Source organism: Arachis stenosperma, chromosome 3 (assembly GCF_014773155.1).
Source record: "Arachis stenosperma cultivar V10309 chromosome 3, arast.V10309.gnm1.PFL2, whole genome shotgun sequence".
NCBI lineage: Eukaryota > Viridiplantae > Streptophyta > Magnoliopsida > Fabales > Fabaceae > Arachis > Arachis stenosperma.
Window position 1 is genome coordinate 145,753,230 of NC_080379.1, and position 21,119 is coordinate 145,774,348.

General features: G+C 36.4%; 1 protein-coding gene across 1 annotated transcript; it reads right to left on the reverse strand.

The window, feature by feature from the left end:
- Window positions 1-9,119: 9,119 nt before the first annotated feature.
- LOC130966829 (uncharacterized) lies at window positions 9,120-10,652 on the reverse strand. The gene is made up of 3 exons (XM_057891652.1): window positions 10,093-10,652; window positions 9,834-10,044; window positions 9,120-9,434 (listed from the first exon to the last, which is right to left on the reverse strand). Exons 1-3 carry the CDS (start codon window positions 10,650-10,652, stop codon window positions 9,120-9,122), a joined length of 1,086 nt encoding a protein of 361 aa, XP_057747635.1.
- Between the last annotated feature and the right edge of the window lie 10,467 nt (window positions 10,653-21,119).

Sequence of the window (21,119 nt, forward strand, 5' to 3'; positions counted from 1 at the left end):
CCCTTGGGAAGAATTAGAGTTAGTTACTAACAAGCCAACCAACAACGAACCAATTACAATTGAACTCTTGAGTATTCCAACTCAAGATTCTCCTTTTAATCAATTCCCAATCAAGTTGGAAAACTACTCCATTATCATAAATGTAGACTTTACAAAATTAAAAGGAGAAATAAAAAGAGACATGATAAACAATAATCAAAGAGATCAATTAAAAATAAAAATAGTCTTGTATTAATGAGTTCTAAAAATAATCCAATTGTAACTTTGGACAAATTAAGGATATGAAAGAGTAAGTGAAAGGTAAGTAAATAAACTAGAATGACCAGTTCCGGAGGTAGACTCTTCTCAATAACCAAAGCAAAATCTTCAAATCCTAAACTATGAATGTAAAGAAAAACCTAGAGGAAGAGCTAGAATTTTCTCTCTAGATCCAAAAACTCAAAACTCGAAATTATGCGGAATGAGAATTGTCTTTTGTCTCTGCATGTTCCCTCGCTCTAATATGCGTTTCTGGGCTGAAAGCTGGGTTAAAATGCGTCCCAGAATCTATGCCAGCGATTTCTGCAAATTTTGCAGATCGCGCACGTCACGCGACCGCATCGTCCACGCGTTCGCGTCATCCAGCGTTTTTCGTGCCACGCGTGTGCGTCGACCACGCATTCGCGTCACTCGTGCAGCTTCTAATCCACGCATTCGCGTCAGGCACGCGAGCGCGTCAGGCACGCGAGCGCGTCACTGCGATTTCCTCCATTTCGCGCGGTCTTGTGAGCCATGCACCCGCGTCACTTCTCGCTAGTCACCTCCTCAATTTCTTGTGTTCCTTTCTTTTTTGCAAGCTTCCTCTCCATTCTCTAAGCCATTCCTGCCCTATGAAGCCTGAAACACTTAACATACAGATCACGGCATCAAATGGTACAAAGGAGAATAAAAATATACAATTAAAAGATTTTTAGGAAGCAAGTTTTCAATTATAGAACAATTTTGGGAAGGACTTGTAATATCATGCTAATCATATGAATAAGTGGGTGAAAGACTTGATAAAACCGCTCAATTAAACACAATATAAATCATAAAATAATGGTTTATCAACCTCCCCACACTTAAACATTAGCATGTCCTCATGCTTAGTTGAAGGAGATAAATATGAATGAATAGGGACATGTAAGACTCATGCAATGCAATGCAACCTATATATATGAATGCAACTATATGATTTTATCTGTTTGATAAAAAATAAATAAGTTCTCTAAGACAAAACATAGAACAGATTCCACTAGTTTAAATCATACAGTAAAAGCAAGTAGATTTGTAAGAAGACAGCTCGTGAAAGCGGGGGACATAGAATCAAGCATTGAACCCTCACTGATGGTGTGTGTGCACTCTAATCTCTCTAGTGTATAGGTAATCACTCTATCCTTCTCTAATCATGCTTTCTAATTTTTGTTCCTCACCTAACCAATAAACAACATTTAATGTACCAATGCAAATATCATGAAGTATTTTCAAGGTTGTAATGGGGCTAAGGTAAGGGTAAGGGTATATATGGCTAAGTGAGCTTATAAATTGAATCTTTAATTAACCCAAGCTTTCACCTAATCATATATGTATATTCTATATAACTTCAAATTTCATACCTAGCTACCCAGAATTTCCTTTTCACATTCCATACTCATGCATCAACCTTTATTTTAATTTTATCACATGTGCATTGATTGTTGAACTTTAACTTATCATTGGGGTAATTTTGTCCCCTTATTTACTAAATTTATTTATTTATTTATTTGAACATGAGAATAAACATAGCTTATCAATGCACCTAAATTTTTAATTTTCTTTTATAGTTTCACATGAGTAGGTACCCAAATTCCAATTATTTTATCATGACACATTCCTTTATTAACCTTTGTTCCCACAGTTTTCCCACACTCAATTAACACACAATTCCTACCTTAAGCTAACGAAAGATTCAATTGGGATATTTAATTATTTTTCTGCTTAAGGCTAGTAATGTGGTGAAATGTAGAACAAATGGGATTAAAACGGCTCAAAGTGGCTAACAAAGGTAATTTAAAGGGTATGCTTATTTGGGATAAGTGAGCTAAACAAATAATGGCCTCAATCATATGCATACAAATAACACATTAACATTGGACATATAGGATAAAACAAAATTCAAATTACAATCATAGAGAAGTAAACACACAAGAATAAAATATTTATGGTTAAATAATGTAACCATGTATTTTAGGCTCAAAGTCTCACAGGTTGTGTGTTCTTTAGCTCAAAAATCATGTTCTAATTACAACTTCAAACAAATCTGACATAAAGGTTTTGACTTAAATTAGTGGAAAATTTAGGTCTTAGAAGAAACTTATTATCTTTTCAATCAAGTAGAACATGCATGCAATTAACCTATTACTATGTAATATATCCTATTCTAAAAAAAAAAAAAGAAAAACTAACTAAATATCCTACTTTATTGATGTTAGGGAAGTGAAATTACCTCCGGAAATCAGGTACTGACCGACCTCCCCACACTTAAGGCTTTACACCGTCCTCAGTACTATCTGTCAGGAACAAAGGTGGGCTGGTAGCAATATCTCCATAGTCGGGACCATCATGGCTCCCTGTGCTAGTGAAGGAAGTGGAGTCCAGAGTGTCTGGGTCTTTGTTAGGTCTGTGGTTGCATGTGAGTAGCTCCGTGAGGTATTTGAATTGGCACTGGTTGCGGCGCTCTCGTAGCTTCTCTTTCTGTTCTTGCCGATCCAACCTCTCCAGTATTTGATGGAGTAGCTAACTTGTAGAAGGTGCCTGTGGTGTTGAAGGAGGAATGTTTGCAGCTTGTTCTGCGGACTGGCTGGTAGTGGCTGTTGGTGGCCTGAGATACTTCCCGTTAGGGACGTACTGATCATCCCGTGGAAGCATGGCTTTGGTGTCCCCAGCTCGGTAGGAGACTCCGACTGCTGAGACAAGATCTGAGACCAAAGCGGGAAAAGGTAAGTTGCCCGCAATTTGTACGTGTCCCATGGCATTTCGGATGTGTCTTGGTAGGTTCAGAGGCTGGTCTGTAAGGATGCACCATAGTAGAACGGCCATGTCTGCAATGAAGGAGGACTCATGAGTGCTCGAAAAGACGTAATGAGACATAATCTGTGCCCATACGCGAGCCTCCAAGGTAAGTGCGGAAGCCGATATTCCCTTAGGTCAGGAACGATGGTATCCATAAATCCATCTGCTGATAGGTTGTGTGATAACGCTAAGAACAGCGTCCCAGTCGAATTGGTATGTCTGGCGCTTGAGTGAGGCTTCTTGGAATGCGTCCAATCCTTCTGGAGCAGGGGAAAGATCTAAGCTCGTTGAATGGCTTCTTCTGTAATGGAGACTTGCTTCTGACGGACATAGACAGACTGCAGGGTTGGCAAGTGGAAATTGGAGTAGAATTCAACTACCCATGAAAGATTAACCTACCGTGGCTGTCTATGTAGGAATCCCCATTGTCGTCGCTCAATTCGCGGCTCAACAAATTCAGCAATACGGGTCGGGAGGATAAGAAGGTATTCGTTGTTGTAACTCCTTTCTGCCAGGATGGGGAACATCTACTCACAATAGCGGTTGGGAAATCGCGCAGTATTCTTTGCTGGGAAGGCTTTCTCTTTTTCATCGACCTTTATAATCCTCTTAATTCTTTTTGTTGAGGGCTTAACTGCAGTTGAAGATGGCTCTGCCACTAATGCTCTTTTTGTTCCTCTCCTTGCTGGTGGTTTAGGAGTAGCTTTCTCTTTTCCTTTCTTGGTGGCCATCCTGAAAGGGAAAGAGTAAGGATGTTAAAACTTCAAGGGTTAGAGCAAGGAAGAGAACGGGAAGGGTGGTAATCAATGCATAGTAAAGAAGAATGACATTAACACATGGTCATGACTACATGTGAAAAGTCATCAATAAAAATATAGCAAGTGCATGTGATGACAGTTAAATGCAAGGTATTTATTGGCATGCCGGCAAAGGCATGAGTAGCATAGATCAAGCATTCAATGTCCAAGTTAGATTACCAAGTCTGTCAAACTAACAATATGTTTGTAACAACAATTATATTTAATTAATAAAATATAAGAAGGATTTTGTGAAAAGCAAGCATTTAGAGTAGTAAATTAAAAGAGATCGAAAAATAGTGCACAATACCATACGTACATTTTCACAAACACATAGCATGCATGGTAAATAAAGTATTGAAAGTATTAAATTGAACATGCAAGCACCCTATACAAATTAATATATAATTGTCAAACAATTCCTTAACAATCCACAAGCAAAATATAAGAAATAATGATCCAAATAAATTTCCAACATCAATAAAAAAGGTTTAAAAAAAAGAAAAAGAAAACATAGATAATGAAAGCAAAAAGAAAAAGAAGAAGAAAACAGAAAAATAAGAGTAAGAATACAAAAGTAAGAGGGGAAGAGGAAAAGAAAAACCTTGATAATGGTGGTGAGAAAGAGGAAGTAGAAAGTGAGAAAGAAGGAAGAAGGGGGGGAGAAAGAAATAAGAAGGGAAAAGAAAAAGTAGATTTTGGGGAAGAAAAAGATAAGATATTTTGGCAGCTTTGGATAAGTTGTGCGGCGCATGCGACGCGGACGCGTGGGTCACGCGAATAGCGCTTAGATGAATTAACGAGGACGCGTCGGTCACGCGGGCGCGTGACATGATTTGTGCTAGTGACGCGAGGGTAGCCTCGCGTCCGCACAACTCTCTGTGTGAAAACTCATTTTGTCAAATTTTTAGGGTGACGCGTTCACGTGGTTGACGCGATCGCGTGAATGGCCATATTTTGAAACTGACGCAGACGCGTGGAGCACGCGTTCGTGTGGTAGGGCTTGTGCTCCTAGCACGAGTTCAGCCCAACTCCAGGTCAACTTGCTGCCATACACCCATTTATGTCGATTTTACAGGGCCACGCGTTCGTGTGAGTGACGCGGACGCGTGGGGAGGCTACGTCGCCAACGATGCGAACGCGTTAGTGACGCAGTCGCGTGGGTGAGTTTGTGCCAAAGGCACGCCTCCAGCCACACTTTGGCGTGACTCTCTGTTCAATCTTATTTTCTTCCCAACGCACATATGACGCGGACGTGTCGGCGACGCTGTCGCGTCGCGTGCATTTTTTTATATGCAATATGCAAATGTAGATGCAAACTATAGGCACTAGTACTGAGAAGAGTTATTGAAAAAGGGAATTAAGGAGAGGGAAAAGAACGATCATACCATGGTGGGTTGTCTCCCACCCAGCACTTTGCTTTAATGTCCTTAAGTTGGACGCTCCACTAGCTCAGTCTTCTGCTGTGGTTGGATCTTCCAAGAGGAAGATCTCTAGCTCCATATTTTTTGCCATCTTTTCGCCATGAAATAACTTCAAGCAATGTCCATTGACCTTTATAAGTTCAGAGCTTGAAGGATGGCTCAAGTAAAAGACTTCGTATGGCTCCGCCCTCTCTACTCAATAGGGACCGTCCCATCTGGATCTCAACTTGCCTGGCATGAGCTGCATTCTGGAGTTGTAAAGGAGGACTAAGTCCCCAGGTTGGAACTCTCTTCTCTTGATGTTCTTATCATGCACAGCTTTCACCTTCTCTTTATACAGCCTGTAGTTCTCATAAGCTTCTAGGCGAAGGTTCTCCAATTCTTGCAGTTGCAACTTCTGTTCAGCACCGGCTTTCTCAAAGTCCGTGTTGCATTATTTTACCGCCCAGAAGGCTTTGTGTTTTAACTCAACTGGGAGATGACAGGCCTTTCCATAAACTAAGCGGAAAGGACTCATCCTGATTGGTGTCTTGTATGCTGTCCGATATGCCCAAAGAGCATCTTGGAGTTTGGTGCTCCAGTCCATTCTATGAGGCTTGACTATCTTTTGCAGTATGCGCTTTATCTCTCTGTTAGACACTGCTGCTTGCCCATTAGTCTGGGGGTGATAGGCTGTTGATACTTTATGAATTATCACATGCCTCTTCAGTAATCCTGTTAGTCTCCTGTTATAAAAGTGAGTGCCTTGATCGCTCACGATTGCTCGTGGTGATCTAAAGTGACAAATAATATGGTTTCTAACAAAGGAAACAATAGTGTTAGCATCATCAGTACGGGTTGGAATTACTTCCACTCATTTAGAAACATAATCTACAGCTAACAATATATAAAGGTGACCATTAGAATTTGGAAATGGACCCATGAAGTCAATACCCCAAACATAAAAAATTTCACAGAAAAGCATAATTTGTTGAGGCATTTCATCCCTCTTGGATATATTACCAAATCTTTGGCAAGAAGAACAAGATTTACAAAGGTCAGCAGCATCTTTAAAAAGAGTAGGCCATCAAAATTCACAGTCTAAAACTTTTCTAGCTGTTCGTTGAGGGCCAAAATGTCCTCCACTCTGAGATGAGTGGCAGGCCTCTAAAATGGACTGGAATTCTGATTGAGGTACACACCGTCTAATTACCTGGTCAACACCACACCTCCATAGATATGGATCATCCCATACATAATATTTGGACTCGCTTTTCAGCTTGTCTCTCTGATGCTTAGTAAAATCGGAGAAAAAGTGTGGCTAACTAGATAATTAGCTACAGGTGCATACCAAGGAACTACCTCAGATACTGCCTGTAAGCTATCAAATGGGAAAGTATCATTGATAGGGATGGAGTCATCTTTAATGTGCTCAAGGTGACTCAAGTGGTCTGCCACTAAATTTTGGTTACCACTCCTATCTTTAATTTCCAAATCAAATTCTTGCAGTAGTAGCATCCAACGTATTAGCCTTGGCTTAGATTCCTTTTTAGCTAATAAATATTTTAGAGCTGCATGGTCTGAGTACACTACTACCTTAGTACCAAGTAAATAGGCTCGAAATTTATCCAGAGCAAAAACAATAGCTAGAAGCTCTTTTTCAGTAGTAGTGTAATTAGATTGAGCAGCATCTAAAGTCTTAGATGCATAGGCAATTGCAAAAGGGTCGTTACCTTCATGCTGAGCTAGTGCTGCTCCTACTGCACAATTGGAAGCATCACACATGATTTTAAATGGTTGACTCTAGTCTGGTCCCCTTATAGTAACTTGAGTCAGGGCGGTCTTTAGCTTATCAAACGCTTGTTTGCAATCCTTACTGAACTTGAACTCAATATCTTTCTGCAGTAATCTGGATAAGGGTAGTGCTACCTTACTGAAGTCCTTAATGAATCTCCTGTAAAAACCTGCATGGCCAAGGAACGAACAGACTTCCCTCACAGAGGAGGGGTAAGGTAAACTAGAAATAACATCCACCTTTGCTGGGTCTACAGAGATACCAGTATCAGAAATAACATGTCCTAGAACAATTCCTTGTTTCACCATAAAATGACACTTTTCAAAATTTAAAACAATGTTTGAACTAACACATCTGTCCAATACTCTAGATAAACTATCCAAACAAAGGCTAAATGAATCACCATATACGCTAAAGTCATCCATAAAAACTTCTATACAGGTCTCAATGAGATCAGAGAAAAGACTCATCATACACCTTTGGAAAGTAGCTGGTGCATTGCATAAGCCAAAGGACATTCTCTTATAAGCATAAGTCCCAAAAGGACATGTAAAAGTAGTCTTTTCCTGATCTTCAAAAGCTATATGGATTTGAAAATAACCTGTATAACCATCTAAAAACCAGTAATGAGATTTACCTGACAGGCGATCAAGCATCTGATCAATGAATGGCAAGGGATAATGATCCTTGCGAGTGGCTTGGTTGAGACGCCTGTAGTCAATGCAAATTCTCCATGAGTTTTGCACTCTGGTTGTCAGAAGTTCTCCCTGCTCATTTCTTATTGTTGTGATTCCAGACTTCTTGGGCACCACTTGCACTGGGTTGACCCATTCACTATCTGAAATGGGATAAATAATATCTGCTTCAAGTAGTCTGGTTACTTCCTTCTTGACAACTTCTAAGATGGTTAGATTCAATCTTCTCTGAGGTTGACGGACAGGCTTTGTTCTTTCTTCTAAGAATATTCTATGTTCACAAACTTGAGGGCTGATGCCTACTATATCCGCCAAGCTCCATCCAATTGCTTTCTTATGCGTCCTCAATACACTAAGCAGTTGTTCTTCTTGTTGGGAAGTGAGTTCCCTCGCAATGATAACTGGAAACTTCTGCTTGTCCTCAAGGTAAGCATACTTGAGGTGTGGAGGAAGGGGCTTTAATTCCATTTTCTGCTCATGGCTTGGCTCTGGATCATCTGGGGCTGGTGAAAATGGTAACGAATCTTCAGTGTGTTCAGAGGGTATCCCCATACTTGGATCTTGCTCCATGTGTAACTCTCTTCCATTTCTTCCTGGTGAGTTGCAGCTATAATTTCATCAATGATGTCGCATTGGAATATAGAATGATCTTCTAGGGGATGCTTTATAGCTTCATCCAGATTGAAGCTCACTGTTCTGCCATCTACCTCAAAAGAATAGGTTCCCGAAAAGACATCTAGCTTGAACTTCGAAGTCTTCAAAAATGGTCTTCCAAGCAAGATTGACGAAGGCTTTCCCGAGTCATTTTGGGGCATCTCCAAGATATAGAAATCAATGGAAAACGTGAGCCCCTTAATGCTCACTAACACATCTTCGGCAATTCCAACCACAGTAATAATGCTTTTATCTGCTAACACAAAACGAGCTACCAACCTTTTTAAGGGAGGCAGCCTTAAAGCATTATATATAGACAAGGGCATAATACTCACGCACACTCCTAAATCACACATACAGTCAGAAAATATCACACCTCTAATGGTACAGTTAACCATACATGGGCCTGGGTCACTACATTTTTCAGGTATATTTCCCATTAAAGCAGATATAGAACTACCTAAAGGAATAGTTTCTAATTCATTAATTTTATCTTTATATATGCACAATTCTTTTAGAAACTTTACGTATTTAGGTACTTGCTGAATAACATCAAAAGGGGCATAATTACCTCAACCTTTTTGAAGATTTTTATCATTTTGGGATCAAGTTTTGTCTGCTTTCTGGCTTTCCTAGCAAGGTGTGGAAATGGTATAGGAATGGCGTCTCTTACAGCTTCAGCTTGCTAGGGTTCCGCATTCCTTGGTTAGGCTGCTTCTGCTTCAGCCATGCCTTGTGCTTCATCTTCTTCTTCAACATCCTCTACCTCAACCATGTCATCGGCTGGGGCGTGTTCTAGCGGGCTTGGCTCCTCAGGATTCCTCCCTTGTAGTGTGGTTCCAGACCTCAAGGTAATGGCATTGATGCCACCTTTGGAGTTGGGTAATGGTTGAGAGGGGATTCCACTGGGGCTCAAAGGCTGGTTGTTGGAGTTATTTAGTGATCCAATTTGTGAGACAAGAGCTTGCAAGGTAGAGTTCAGACCATTTAGAGTAGAAGTAAGGTTGTTTTCCATGATCTGCTGTCTCCGATCAATAGATTGTAATAACTCATCATTAGAAGATGAAGAGGGATAAGTGATCTGAGGGGTCTGCTAAGATGCTTGAGGCTGCCTTAGATGAGGTGCTCTGTAGGCCTGATTCTGATTCTGCTGTCTGATGTTGTTATTGTTATTCCACCTCTGGTTTCCATTGTTATCTCTGCCTCCTCTATTATGATTGTCCTTCCAACTACGGTTAGAATGATCTCTCCAACCTTGGTTGGAATTGTCCTGCCATCCATGGTTGTAGCCGCCACCTTGATTGTACCCTTGATTGGGGCAGTCATAGAAGTTATGAGTGGCTGCCACAGTGTTGTCTTCTTGCTGAAGCTGCGGACATTCATTAGTATAATGACTATAATTAGCACAGATCCTGCATACTCTTTGTGGAATCAACTGTTGGTTTTGCTGTGGTAGAAAAGGCTGAGCTTGCTGAGCTTGTTGTTGACTCAACTGTATCTGCTTCAGTAAGTTGGTCATTTCACATATACTCTGAGTTAGAGCAGTAGTCTCTTTACTAGAGGATACCTCTGTAATAGCTTTTGAGTGGCCTTGCCTCTGCCTGTGATTCCTAGTGGATTCAGCTAAGTCGCTGATCAATTGCCATGCTTCATCAGTGGTCTTATACTTTTTCATAGACCCATTGCTAGCACCTTCCAATGTTGTCTTGTCTTGAGGCTTCATGCCCTGTGTGAAGTAGCCAAGCAACACTAACTTCTCAATCATGTGGTGGGGACATGCTTCTAGAAGATTGTTGAAGCGCTCCCAATATTCGTGGAGAGTCTCGGATTCGCCTTGAACAATCATGGAAATTTCCTTCCTCAATCTATCAGTAACTTCAGTTGGAAAGATTTTTTCCAAAAATTCCCTTCTAAGCGTATTCCAGTTAGCAACAGTCACTCTAGGTTGGGCGTAGTACCACTCTCTTGCCTTTCCCTCAAGAGAGAACGGGAAGGCTTTTAACAGAATAAAAGTTTCATCTGCACCATCATGCCTGACAGTAGAACAGACTGCTTGAAAATCCCTAAGGTGCTTGATAGGCTCTTGAGCAGGTAAACCATGAAACTTAGGCATCAAGTTGAGTAGTGCAGTCTTTAGTTCAAAATCTGCAGCTACCCCTGGGTGATGTGCTTGATACGGTTGCAGTGTAAAATCAGGGGCTCCAGCTTCCTGGATAGTAACTCTCCTAAGTGCTGCCATGTCACCTTGACATAAATCAACCGAATCAGTAGAAAGGGAGCTTGTTTCTTCCTTAAGTGACGTTTCAGATTCGCCCTCGGAGAAGACTAACTGACGCCGAGCTTGCCTTATACGTGAAATAGTTCTTTCAATCTCAGGATCAAATACTTACAAGCTTGGATCAGGTAGTGAACGCATCATTCAATGAAAGAAACATGCAGCTCATAGTAGCAAAATAAAATAAAATGCAAATAAATAAATTCCAATCAATAAGTTAGCACTCTATTGCAACTCCCCGGCAACGGCGCCAAAAATTGGTGCGGCAGAAATTGGCAGATTAAGAATTATTAAGAAAAATAGCATTGCAAGTACAACTCTTAACCAGCAAAAATCTACTTGTCAATTTAGAAAAGAGTTGTCACGAAATTAGAATTAAAATACTGGGAGTATGAATCCCAGGTCGTCTCCCAACGAGTTGCAGAAAGATGTGCTATTTTATTAATCAAAGGTTTTCCAAAATGGTTTTGAGTTTGATAAACAGGAAATTAATTCAGAGAATTTATGTAATTTAAATAAAAATCTTGACCGGGAGAAGATTAATTGGAAGTTCTATCCGTGTTGGAATTTTCTCAAGATCAATTAATAATTAGTAGTTGTTTCTACTTAGTTAACCCTCAACGAGTGAAGGAAAGTCAAGTTAAAAGTCAACTTCTATTCACAAGTCCTAATCCTCTCCTTTGGGAAGAATTAGAGTTAGTTACTAACAAGCCAACCAACAACGAACCAATTACAATTGAACTCTTGAGTATTCCAACTCAAGGTTCTCCTTTTAATCAACTCCTAATCAAGTTGGGAAACTACTCCATTATCATAAATGTAGACTTCACAAAATTAAAAGGGGAAATAAAAAGAGACATGATAAACCATAATCAAAGAGATCAATTAAAATAAAAATAGTCTTGTATTAATGAGCTCTAAAAATAATCCAATTGTAAGTCTGGACAAATTAAGGATATGAAAGAGTAAGTGAAAGGTAAGTAAACAAACTAGAATGACCAATTTCGGAGGTAGACTCTTCTCAATAACCAAAGCAAAATCTTCAAATCATAAACTATGAATGTAAAGAAAAACCTACAGGAAGAAGTAGAATTCTCTCTCTAAATCCAAAAACTCAAAACTCGAAATTATGCGGAATGAGAATTGTCTTTTGTCTCTGTATGTTCCCTCGCTCTAATCTGCATTTCTGGGCCGAAAGCTGTGTTAAAATGCGTCCCAGAATCTACGCCAGTGATTTCTACAAATTCTGTAGATCGCGCACGTCATGCGACCGTGTCGTCCACGCGTTCGCGTCATCCAGTGTTTTCCGTGCCACGCGTGCGCGTCGACCACGCATTCGCGTCACTCGTGTAGCTTCCAACCCACGCATTCGCATCAGGCACGCGAGCGCGTCACTGCGATTTCCTCCATTTTGCGCGGTCGCATGAGCCATGCTCCCGCGTCACTTCTCGCTGGTCACCTCCTCAATTTCTTGTGTTCCTTCCATTTTTGGAAGCTTCCTCTCCATTCTCTAAGTCATTCCTGTCCTATGAAGCCTGAAACACTTAACACACAGATCACGGCATCGAATGGCACAAAGGAGAATAAAAATATACAATTAAAAGATCTTTAGGAAGAAAGTTTTCAATCATAGAACAATTTTGGGAAGGACTTGTAATATCATGCTAATCATATGAATAAGTGGGTGAAATACTTGATAAAACCACTCAATTAAACACAATATAAATCATAAAATAATTATTTATAATGGATATTTTGTTGTAAGTGTGTATCCCAATTGCCATAAGAGAAATAGTGATACTAAGGTGATATTTGAGTGTGAGAATCTCATTCTGTCGCGTATCCGGCGAGTAAGTTCTTTGTCGGAGTTAAAGAGTCTAATATTGAGTAGCGTCAGTAGTAGTAGGAGAAAAGAGATCAGAAGAATGGGATATAGGTTGTTAGCACAGATGAAAAACTTCGATTTCATCTGTTTCACCTCCATGGCGATGAGCATGTGCGCTTGATGTTTAACATCCATGGAAGAATCATGACGGAACAAATGATGGAGCTTTCTGCGGATGTTGGTAATGTCGATGGCGGTGAATCTGGCCAGTCAGACTTTGTGCAGGATGACTCACCTCTCGCACCACCACTGTTACATGTTGCCAGTCTAGTGGAAGACACGATGTTGACGGTGGGGACTCTAACGAGGAGTATGTTGAGAATAGCAACGAGAGCGGTTCTTCTAAAGATGATCATGAGGAGGAGTTTGTACCAGAAACTCTGGTCGAACCATCATGTTGGTATCTTCTGCCTGTCCCGCACCCAATTCCGACGTTGTCATCTATACTAGTCACTATCATACATTGGATCTGAACGCCATGCAAGAGAAAAATCTATTTTCCAACACGGGTGAAGACGATTACAACTTAGACAGTGGTTTGAAGTTTCGGGTTGGCTACAAATTTTCAAAAGCAAAGATGTAGTAATGTATGGTGTGAAGAATTACAGCATTCATAGAAGTACTGAGTACCAAGTCATGGAGTCGAATTGATTAAAGTACCATGTGCATTGCCAACAATATAAAGCATGTTGTCCTTGAAGTCTTCGTGTTGTTCCCTGACAGAATTTCAGATATTAGTAAGTTCAAGTTTAACTGTGTTCTATATTCTCATTTATCATTGTTATGCTTGCTGTACATGTCAACCACGGTTGTTCTATTTTGTTAGGAGGTGCGTAGGGTGGGAGGAGCGCACATGTGTTTAGCACCGACCATGTCGCAGGATCACCACTAGTTGGAAAACAGTCTTATCTGCCGTGTCATCTTGCCATTGATAGAATCCAGCCTATCTGTTAGCATCTCTGTCTTACAAGGTGCAGTTAGGCAAATCTATCACTTCAAACCCTCGTATGAAAAGGTCTAGATAGAGAAGCAAAAGGCAATTGCCAATATATACGGTGATTGGGAGGAGTCATACAATAAGGTGTCGAGGTTGCTACAAGCGAGTAAAGTTGTTGTCTCGGAATGATATGTGAGATTAGTGTTGTACCATACTATGATGGGCACCTTATGAGTGTGATTGCAACATGTTTGATAAGATATTTTGGACCTTCCTTGCCTATGTGAAGGCTTTCAAGAATTGTAAGTCGTTCGTATTTGTCGACGGCACGCATGTTTATGGCAAATATAGTGGTGTTTTGCTTATTTCAATGACACAAGATGGTAAAAACAATATCCTTCATATGGTCTTTGCAATTGTTAAGTCTGAGACCACTGAGTCCTGATCTTTCTTCCTTACCAATCTGAGGCGACACATGACCCCACAAGAAGGTCTGTTGATTATTTTTGATAGATCCCAAATGATCAAGGCTGCACTGAGAGCTGACGATCAGGGACGGACCTAGTAATGATAATGAGGGGGCATTTGACCCCATTATGTTTTCAGTGTTTTTTTTTCAAATATAGTTATATATAATGTGCCTCCACTTCAAATTTTAAATGACCCCACTACAAATAACTAAATTCAATTAGCTAAAGTTCCAAATTTAATTTTTTATTTTTCTATCATTTTGACTATTATTTAACCTAATCAAATTTAGTTCTTATGCCATCACTCCTTTATTCCATTAAATCCTCTTCTTATTTTTATATTTTCAACCTTCTTTTTCTATTTCTTGTCTAGTGGTCATCTTATTTTCATCAAAAGATAAATTTTAAATTCTTCATTTTTTATATAGTTCTCCATGACACTATGTATCTTCCAATTTCATTGGTTCTCTTTTTGATATTTTCAATTGCAAATTTTAATTCAAACAATTATAATTTAAGTATTAATCTAATATTTCATTTTTTTCATGACTTTATATATTTTATTCTCGATTTATTCATCTTTATTACTTGTTTTTTTATCTTTTGTTCTATTATATGTACCTATGTTGCATATAAAATTTTAAAATGAATCGATTAATTTACTAATTTAAAATATATTTTTTATTTTTACAAATAATAATAAAAAATATTTTAATTACAATACATAATTAAACAGATACATAAAATCTTTATCTAACATTATATCAACATTAAATTAAAAAATATATAACAAATTTAATTATTTAAAAAAAAGAAAGAAAAAATTATAAATTATGTTTCTATTATTTTATATAAATATACTTTTCATATACATACATATCTAATTTTTCAAGTATTTATATATAATTTTAGTTTTAAATTATAAATACTAGTGTATCATTAGGCGCTAATGTGCCAATTGATTTAGTTTTTTATTATTAAATGTGTATAAAAAAATTAGTTAGGATAATAAATTATCTATAATTTAATTAAAATATTTTAAGTTCAAATTTTAAAAATAAAAAAATATTTTTTTATAGTATTTTAAAAATAAAAGTGTTCACTAACTTTTTTTAATTTTTATATTTTTATATAATTAATAATATTTAACAAAATTTATTTTAATATACATATTTTTGCCCCCACTCCTAAAATTTTCTGGGTCCGTCACTGCTGACGATAGTGGTTGGCAGCCTCTTAGAATATTTCGTGCTTATTGTGTCTGACACATGGCAGCGAACTTTATGTCTCATTTCAAGTATACTAAGAAAAAGCGGTACCTCATACATGTTGCTTACAATCTAAGCCAGGCTGGATACAAGTGGTACATAGATGCATTGAGGGGTTTGTTGCGGGAGATTGTAGACTGGGTTAGTAGGTTCAACAAAAAGATCTGACTATAACACTGCGACGTCGGTCATCGGTTTGGGCACATGACGACGAACCTCTCCAAGTGCATGAATGTTGTGCTTAACGGTACATGCTATTTACCGAGTAGCCGCTCCACCAACTCCCAAAGTTCGGTCCCATACCATATATGCAAATCACAGAAGCACTAACCTACTGGCTTTCCATTAGCGCGTAGCCTGGGTGGTGCACGATGTCTTGCAGGGTGATGATACACACCCCACGGCTAGTGAAAAGTGTGGATCTCAAGACGCTAACACTCTACAAATATCGTGATTAGAGAGTTGTTGAACACGAAATTCTTGAGTGGTATTGCGTCACTGAAGCCAATCTCCCTCAGATAAGAAACAATAGCGTCCGGTGGTGAGAATGTATGATTCACTTTCCTGAAAAAAATAAATGAGGCACCTAGTAAATAATAAAAAATTCGAATTAAGAATGTGTAAACCTGTAAAGCTATAAAAAAATTCACAGTAAAAAAAATCTCACAAAAAAATGTTTACATAATAAATTAATTTAAATTATAAATAAATTATTTTAACAAATAACTACAGTTACCTTATAAATTAATTTAAATAGAAACATTTATATAAATAATTAATAACTAAATTAATAAATATTTATATAATTTAATTTAAACTAAAAAATTTAGTTAAATAACTAATAACAACATTTATTTTCCATCTCCTTCATAACTTACATCAAGTAAAAGGGTTAACCAACAAATATTTAGTTAAAGGGTTAACCAACAAATATTTACTTAAACATGTAGAAACATAAACATCTTGTTACTTAATTAGTTAATTAAGTTAACTAACAAATATTTAGTTAAAGGGTTAACCAACAAAATGTTCCTGAATTATTTAAACGCTGACAAAAATACAGTCGATTTTACTATCGACAAAAATGTCTTCAAATAATTTAAAAACGCAACAAAATACCTAACAGTAAATATATATTTTCAAAAATATCTTAGAGATAGAATTTTGATACAATTTTTTGTAAGCATGATTATAAAAATAAGATATTATTATACTTAAAATTTGGTGATTTTTCGCTAAGTATATATTTTGTTTGTAATTTTTATATAATTTTTTGTTAACAATCAATAATACTTTTAAAAAAAATCACAAAATAATATATACTTAACAAAAAATACCAAATTTTAAGAATAATAATATCTTATTTTTCTAATCATGTTTGCAAAAAATCACATGAAAATCCAATCTCTAATGTATTTTTTGAGAAATACATATTTAATGTTAATTTTTTTGCAAGATTATCTAACATTAAATACGTATTTCTCAAAAAATACATTACAGATTGAATTTTGATACCATTTTTTGCAAGTATGATTAAAAAAATGAGATATTATTATTCTTAAAATTTGGTGATTTTTCTTTAAGTATATACGTTTTTGTAATTTTTTGTTAACAACTAATAATATTTTTAAAAAATTACAAAAAATATAATTAGAAAAAAATTATCAAATTTTAAGAATAATATCTCATTTTTTAATTATACTTGCAAAAAATCACATCAAAATCCAATTTTAAGGAATTTTTTGAAAATATATATTTAATGTAGGACATTTTTGTCAAACTGTTAAATTATTTAAAAACATTTTTGTCTGATAGTAAAATTTGGGTGCATTTTTGTCAGCATTTGAATAATTCGAGAGCATTTTTGGTGGTTAACCCTTAGTTAAATAATTAATAACTAAATTAATAAACATATGCTTAATAACTTAGTTTAAAAAAATAAACTTAAATAAATATTTAACTAACAAATCCATTTTAGAGTATGCCTAAAATCATACTATATTATTTTAACCATTACTCACAATATAAAAGTAACCTAAGTATACTACTTCTATAAAAGTAACCTAAGTATAGCTACACATGTATGCTTTAACATAAACATAAAACAAAAAATAATATTAACCTCAAAGTCGACTGCCCAATGATGTGTCATGTCGCGTTTAGTTGGTTGATGTCTACATTGTGTACATTGAAGCACGCTATAATCTTGTAGTAGTTCAAAATTTTGATTAGAAAAGGATAAAAGTATGAGAAAAGGTGAAGAAATGAATGTCATAAGAAATAAACAGGGTAGATAAAATACATAAATATAGGCATCCGTATCTCTTATTTCGTTTATAGTGTAAACGAAATAAGATTACACGTATCTCATTTATATTGTAAATGAGATAAGACCGTTACAAACCACATTTTCAAACGTATACATATGAGATGTGTAATCTTATTTCGTTTACGAGATAAGAGATACGATGTATTTTAGTAATAATGCTACAAATTATGTATTTTGGTAAATAAAATATTTATTTTATTTGTTTCAAAAAAAATTTGAGTATCCGAGATACACTCTCAGATAATTTTTGGACTCAATACCCGGGATATATGTATAATTTCGGTATTCGAAAATACGTGTATTATTATAATAATTTAACTATAATATTACATACTTATATTATTGTATTCGTATAGTTAATTAAAAATATTCATTTGAAAATAAAAACTATTTAAAATTTTTAATTAAAAAGTTAACAATTTAAAATTTTAAAATTTCTAAGATATGTGCAAAACCTCTTTATACGTGGATATATAATATTTTAGATAGTATTGTGTTAGTTTGATTTGTATTTTTTATTTCATCTAATTTAATTTAATCTAATAAAAATAAATATATTTATATTATTGTATTGGTTATTTATAAGTACTGCCAAATTAATTTAAAAAATGACATTATTAGATTAGTCATGCGCGTATAAAAATAAATTGGCTACACTCTCGGGCATGACTTAATCTAATAATGTCATATTCTATGTTGATATGATAAGATAGTATCCATATGATTAAATAATGTCTAGGAGACAATAATTTTATTAAATATAGTACTTTTTTAATTATCAACTATTTATTTAATGTTTGTACTTATATTTAAAAAAAATTAAAATTAATTTAGCAGTACTCATAAATAACCATACAAACACAATAATACGAATATATTATTTTTATTAAAGTGAATTAAATTATTAATTTAAATTATAATCATCTAAATTTTAAAATTTAAAATTTAAAATTATTTGAATAAAATGGAATGAAATGGAAAAATAAAAATCAAACCAATCTAACACTGTCCAAAGTATTTTTACAACTAATAGAATGCAAATAATTGTGGCCTACTAGGGTTTAAAGTACCCTGCTAGGATTTTTGCCAGAATAATTCATATTTTCAAAGTCAACTTGATCAAACGATTTGAATGTGTGACCGTGGTCAATTTCATGGTATCCAATACAACATAGGCTATGTCTGGTCCAAAGAACAGTTGGATGAGGAGGAACATGTGATTTTTGTCAACGCAGAAGTGATCAAAGAGGAAGTTGAGAAGTGTGAACGTAGTTTAATTGAAAAATTATTGGCTGATTGAGCCTTTTCTACCGGGACTGTAGAGTCAGTTTTAATCTCTATATGGAGATAGCCGATTGGCTTTAATGTGCTAGACCTTAGAGGCAATATGTTTGAATTTTTCTTTGAGGATGAAAAGGAGGTTGTCAAAAATGAAAGGGGGCTCCCTAGCTCTTCAAGAATTTTATTCTCAATTTGAAATTATGGAAGGAGGAGGAACTAATTGAAGAGGCAATGTTCTCACATGTCCCGTTGTGAATACAATTTTAGACATTGCCGGAGCACTATAAAACGAAATAATTGGGGAGAAAGTTAGGAGGTATATTTGGAGATGTCTTATATGTTGATATTTTTCAGATGAGAAGAAAGAAAAATAGAATTGTTAAATTCCAGGTCTTCCTAGATATTACAAAACAACTAGGAAGGATTTTGAAGATTGCTGGCCCTAATGGTAAAGTGATGGAGGTGCAACTCTGATATAAAAAAATTGGGAAATTTTGCAAATATTGTGGACAGATTAGTCATGAAGTCAGGGGCTGCAATACTTATCTAGAAGATTCGTTGAAAGGGGAGGTTACAGAGGAGGGCTGGGGTGATTGGTTGCGAGTAGAAGCAGTGGACAGAAGAGAGGACAGCCAAACAAAAAACATAATTCCAAACAGCATGCTTAGAGAAGGCGCAGGGTTAAGGATCACCAAAAAACTAACACCGGTTAGTCTTTTAAAAAGTTTTGCTAATTTATCAGTTGATGATTCACAAGTTAGAAGACTGGAGGCTTTAGAGGAAAGGGGGAGTCAAATCGGGGGTTAAAAAAATTCCATTGAAGACATTAGAAAATAAAACTTCTCGCCAAGATAATGAAGAAGTTTTAGATTCTGTTGTTCTAAAAAAAATTGGACAATTTGAATTTGGACCTTTTTTAATTGGGGATGGAGGTAGCAAATCAGAGCAGTCTAGAGGTAGAAAGATAAAGATAAAAAATTTAGCTAGAAGAGGAGGTAATCATGTTGCTGGGTTGAAAAGAACTGTAATGGTCGAAGATAGTGATTTGATGTAGAAGAAATAGTGTCAGATGCAATAGGAACCTACTGAGAGGGAGGAAGGTGCCAACCCAAAAATGGCACCCAAAGATCCATGAAGATGGTGATGTGAAACTGTCGGGGTCTGAGGAATCACTTGACAGTTCACAACATGCAAGGGATTAGTAAACCCCATTCCCCTAAAGTAATGTTTTTATGTGAAACCAAAAACATTACCTCGATGGTGCGGGCTCAGGGTGGTAAGGCAGGTTTATCAAACTTCATTGTGTTAATCCTAATGGTCTAGCCGGTGGTTTGGCGTTGATGTGGAGAGATAATGTAGATATACATATTCGAAATGAAGAGGTGTATTTTATTCATTTTAAATAGAGAGATCAACAGATGCAAAGGGAGTTAGAAGTGGTTGCAGTGCATTTACATAGTGAGAAAAATCAGAGGTTGATACAATACGATAAAGTCCTTGAACTGTTAAACCAAGCCATGAGTTATTATGCAGTAATTGGTGATTTTAATGCAATAGCAGCTTATCCCAAAATAAAAGGAGGGAGAATGAAGTCTGCAACGTCAATAGCAGCCTTTAATGAATTCATTAATGCTAGTAGTTTGATGGATTTGGGCTACTTGAAAATAAAATTCACTTGGTGTAACAAACAGTATGGGGGCAATTTTATTCAAGAAAGATTAGACAAATGTTTGGTTTCTCAAGAACTCAGAAATGATTATCCAAGAGCTTCCATTATGTATTTAGAAGATATGGGTTCGGACCACTGCCTTATTTTTTTTTAACTCAGACATGGAAGGAAAGAAGACTAAAAGGAGATTCGGCTTTCTAGAGTGATGGTGTGGGAAGAAAGAGGTGTTGGATATTGTGAAAGATGTGTGGAGATATGGAGTTTCAGGTTCTCCAATGTACAAACTACTTAGCAAACTAAAACAATGCAGATACTATCTTGTTGATTGGCAAAAGACCAGTCCCAGTAACTCACAAAAAAAACTATTGTTGATCTTAAGGTGAAGCTGGTGACAGAGAAAGCTAAAGGCAACAATGCAGATAGATAAGTAATTCATACTCTGGAGGAGGATTTGGCAGATGCATATGAGATGGAAGAGAGGTATTGAAAAGAAAAATCAAGAATTCAGTGGCTGAAGTGGAGAGATCGGAATACTAACTTTTTTCACTCTAAATTTCAGCATAAAATCGAAAAAACAAGATCCACAGACTAT